The sequence below is a fragment of the Formica exsecta genome, unplaced genomic scaffold (assembly GCF_003651465.1).
Source record: "Formica exsecta isolate Colony F162 unplaced genomic scaffold, ASM365146v1 scaffold138, whole genome shotgun sequence".
Lineage (NCBI taxonomy): Eukaryota > Metazoa > Arthropoda > Insecta > Hymenoptera > Formicidae > Formica > Formica exsecta.
The window spans coordinates 1,936,066-1,939,995 of record NW_021848711.1 but is presented as its reverse complement, the minus strand read 5'-3'; the positions used below and the strand labels follow the sequence as shown (position 1 = coordinate 1,939,995).

Sequence of the window (3,930 nt, the reverse complement as noted above, 5' to 3'; positions counted from 1 at the left end):
AAAATAATTATATAAGATAACTTATATGTTACTTGTGTAATTTTTTATAATATAAAATAACAAAGAATGTATCAGCCAATTTAAAAATATATAAAGAGAAAGAACTTTTATGGAAGAATAAAAATACATAAATTAGATTTACACGCGCAAAAAACAATCGGAAATTTATTTCATAAATGTGATGTGTCTTGAGAATTTACTTACGTAAGCTCGCTGCCACCATTATCCTTGGGTGGCTTCCACGAGAGCGTGACGGACTGACTGGTGATTTCTTCGTATTGCAAAGGACCCTCTGGTGGTCCAGGTTTGTCCAAGACGGTCATTTGGAAGCTGCCCTCATCTATGCCGCTGCTGTTCTTCAGCAACAAGTGATACAATCCCGAGTCGGATCTCTTGGCGTTGACAATGTGCACAATCGTGTGATAGCCGATCGATGTAATCGTCGTTCTGTCGTTGGAAGTCAATTCGTTGCTTCCTACGCTCCACGTCACCTCCGGTGTCGGTTCGCCGACAAAATCGATGTCGACGTGGAAAATCAGTCCAGCTTTGATACGAACATCTTGCAAGGGGGTTTTGATCTTCGGGGCCACTACAGAAGATAAAGAAAGTTGAGTATTTTTCCAAAACAAACAAAATATAAATCAAAAAATATTTAAAGTCTTACATAATTTCCAAAATACATATTTGTTTATATAAAATAATATATAATATATAATATAATATACACTATAATGATATAATAAAGTAATTAATAAAGTTTTTTATAAAACTTTATTAAAGAATTGGAATCTTTTTTACTTTTAATTCATTTTTCTATAAGAATAAAACTTACAGTAACGTGGTTTGGCAGTGACAAGATCGCTTGGTTCCGACGGTTCGGATTGACCGGCGGCGTTGACAGCGATCACACGGAACTCGTACTCTTGACCTTCCGTCAGGTCCGGAACGGTCGTGCTGTTTTGACCCGCTGGCACGTGCACCGCATTCACCCAGTAAGGGCTGCCCTTCTCCTTCTTTTGGACGATATAGCCCTTAATCGGCGATCCGCCGTCGCTCTTCGGCGCTGGCCATTCCAGATCTACATGGTCCTTGTCCCAGTCTGTGATCTGTGGTTTGCCAGGCGCGTCTGGTTCATCTGAAAGTCGAAAACAGATGTATTATTTAAACGTTTATCAAAATAATAAAAATTACATCTCATTACTTTATTTTTGTTAATATATTTTAAATTTACGTTTAAATCTATATCGATTAAATTCTGAGATCTTTTAATTTTATTTTTTGCTTTTATTTAAACATGTTTATAAAGCTTACCAAACTCGTTCTTCGCGATAATGCTCTTCGTGGTTTCGAGCGGATCGGATTCACCGATGTTGTTAACAGCCTTGACGCGGAACAGGTATTCCTTACGATGGGTCAAACGATTGACCTCGTGACTCAGCACCATACTCATGCCGGCGTCGGACCAAGTTCCACGAGATAGATCCATCTTTTCGATGACGTAGTGCAGAATAGGACTACCGCCGTCGTCGAGAGGATGTCCCCAGGCCAAGTGGCAACCTTCTTTGGTAACGTTGCTGATATCCAGCGGTTTCTCCGGTGGGGCCGGTCTGTCGAGGACAGTGACTCTCGCGCTGGCACTGAAAATTTAACGTCATCATTCAATTGGTTTCTCGATTAATTAATGATTTAAAAAATATGATTAAATTATTATTAATATAAAATATAATATAATATAACAAATAATTATTACAATTTATAACAAAATTGAATTGTGTTATCAGAATTTTAATTACTAAGTTTCTTTAAATTCTTTTATTATGTATATATATATATATTTTTTTTCTTTATTTAGAAAAACGACTCTAATAAAAATTCCTGTACGTGGATTAATTTGATAAAAATTTTATCTAAATTTTGAGAGTACATAATCACATATTTTAAAAAATTGATATTAAAACTTCCTTTTATAATATTATCAATTACCTAAAATTGCCATGCTCATTCTCCAAAGTCAAGGTGTAACGTCCGGTATCGCCACGAACGGAGAACGGAATTTCAAAGGAAGTTTCAGTGTTGGTAGTGTACATTTCGTGACGAGCATCGGCCACGATCTCAACTCCATCGCGATTCCAAGTTGCCTTTGGTTTAGGAGACGCAACGATGGGAATGTTGTATCTGATCTTCTGACCGGCGCGCACCACCAAATCGTTCAGCAAATGAATGTCGAACGAAGGAGCGACTGTAATAAATTACAAATTATGTAAAATACTAATATGTAACAGAGAAAAAATATATTATTTTAGAAATTTGAAAAAAGCTATTATTTTTTCAAGAAAAGAATTTTGTGTAAGAAAAATTTATATTTTTTGCTATCTACGATAAGAAAAATATTTTTGTGTAAAATATATTTATAGAATAAAAATTCTTTACAAATTAAAAATTCTTTTTAAGATAATTGATTTAGTATTGTCGATTGTATTAATTTCTCGATTAAAATTCAAACTTACTGAAACGCGGTTTGGCGACAATCGGTCCTGACGCGTCGGACGGCTCGCCAGGTCCACCCTTGTTAACGGCAATGACCCTGAACTCGTACTCCTGACCCTCGGTCAGATCCGGTACTCTGGCGCTGGTCTTATTTCCGGGCACTTCGACCGCCTTCTCCCACTGTCCGTAACGGGGTCGTTTCTCGATGATGTAGCCGGTTATAGGCGATCCACCATCCTTCTTAGGCGGCGCCCATTCGAGATCCACGTGATCCTTATCCCAATCGGTGGCAACCGGTGTTCCAGGCTTGTCCGGTTTGGCAAATGGATCTTTAGCGGTGATGGTATCCATTCCGGTCAACGGCTGGGACTCACCCTGTTTATTGACCGCCCGCACGCGAAACTGATAATCGTGACCTTCGATCAGGTGGCCTACCTGCGCTGAGGTGTTAGTAGCCTCGGCCACAGGCACCCAGCGCATGTTCTCCGTATCCATCTTCTCGACCTGGTAGTACTGAATCTCGGAGCCGCCATCGTCCTTGGGCGGCCGCCACCTCAGGGCGCAGCCACTTCGGGTAACGTTGTCGATCTTCAGCGGACCCTCAGGTGGCGAGGGTACGTCCAGCACGTTCACCGTCAACGTGGCGGAATCCTTGCCGTTCACATTTCTGGCCTCCAGTGTATAGACGCCTGAATCGGAACGTTTTGCTTCTATTATACGTATCTTGGTATTATAGTCTTCGTTGGTGATCTTGATGCGATCGCTCGCCATCACTGTGACGCCCTTGAGCGACCATTCTTTACTTGGCGGCGGCTCGCCGATCACCGGCACGTCGAAGTCGAAGAAACCGCCGGCGCGCACCTTCACATCCAGCATGTATTTCCTGTCGATCTTCGGTGGAACTAAAGACAAAATATAAAATTCGCCATTTAAAAAAAATCATGTTTATAATTCTTTAAACTTCTTCAAATTAAATTATTTGCTAATGCTCACGGTTCTTAGGTCGCGCCAGATGGGACTTGGACGCTTCCGACGGTTCGCCGGGACCAGCCTTGTTGACGGCCCTCACGCGGAATTCGTATTGCGTTCCCTCGACCAGGTCGTTGACCTTGCCGCGATTCGTGTCACCATCGACCTCCGCGCACTTCTCCCAAGTTGGACTGTACTTGTCACGTTTTTCTATGATGTAGCCAGTGATTGGTGATCCGCCGTCTTCCTCAGGACGCTTCCACTGAAGCTCGACAAAGTCCCTGTCGTAGTCAACCACCTCGGGCGTACCCGGCTTTCCTGGTTCGTCTGCAAAAAAGATATAATAATACGATAAAAAAAAGATTTAATAAAAAGTATTAATAATTATTAATTAAAAATGTTAAACGCATAAAAACTAATTATTGAAAATATTTGAAAAAATATCCAAAATTTTTATGAAAATAATTATAAAAA

The 3,930-nt window shown here is 40.5% G+C and overlaps 1 protein-coding gene across 1 annotated transcript in view; it reads right to left on the bottom strand.

Moving 5' to 3' along the window:
* The window catches only part of LOC115246074 (twitchin), a 111,181-nt gene that overhangs the window by 16,638 nt on the left and 90,613 nt on the right, over window positions 1-3,930 (bottom strand). The window contains 6 exon segments of the mRNA XM_029824661.1: window positions 205-589; window positions 833-1,135; window positions 1,312-1,637; window positions 1,984-2,239; window positions 2,508-3,389; window positions 3,481-3,783. Coding sequence (XP_029680521.1) covers window positions 205-589; window positions 833-1,135; window positions 1,312-1,637; window positions 1,984-2,239; window positions 2,508-3,389; window positions 3,481-3,783 — 2,455 coding nt within the window.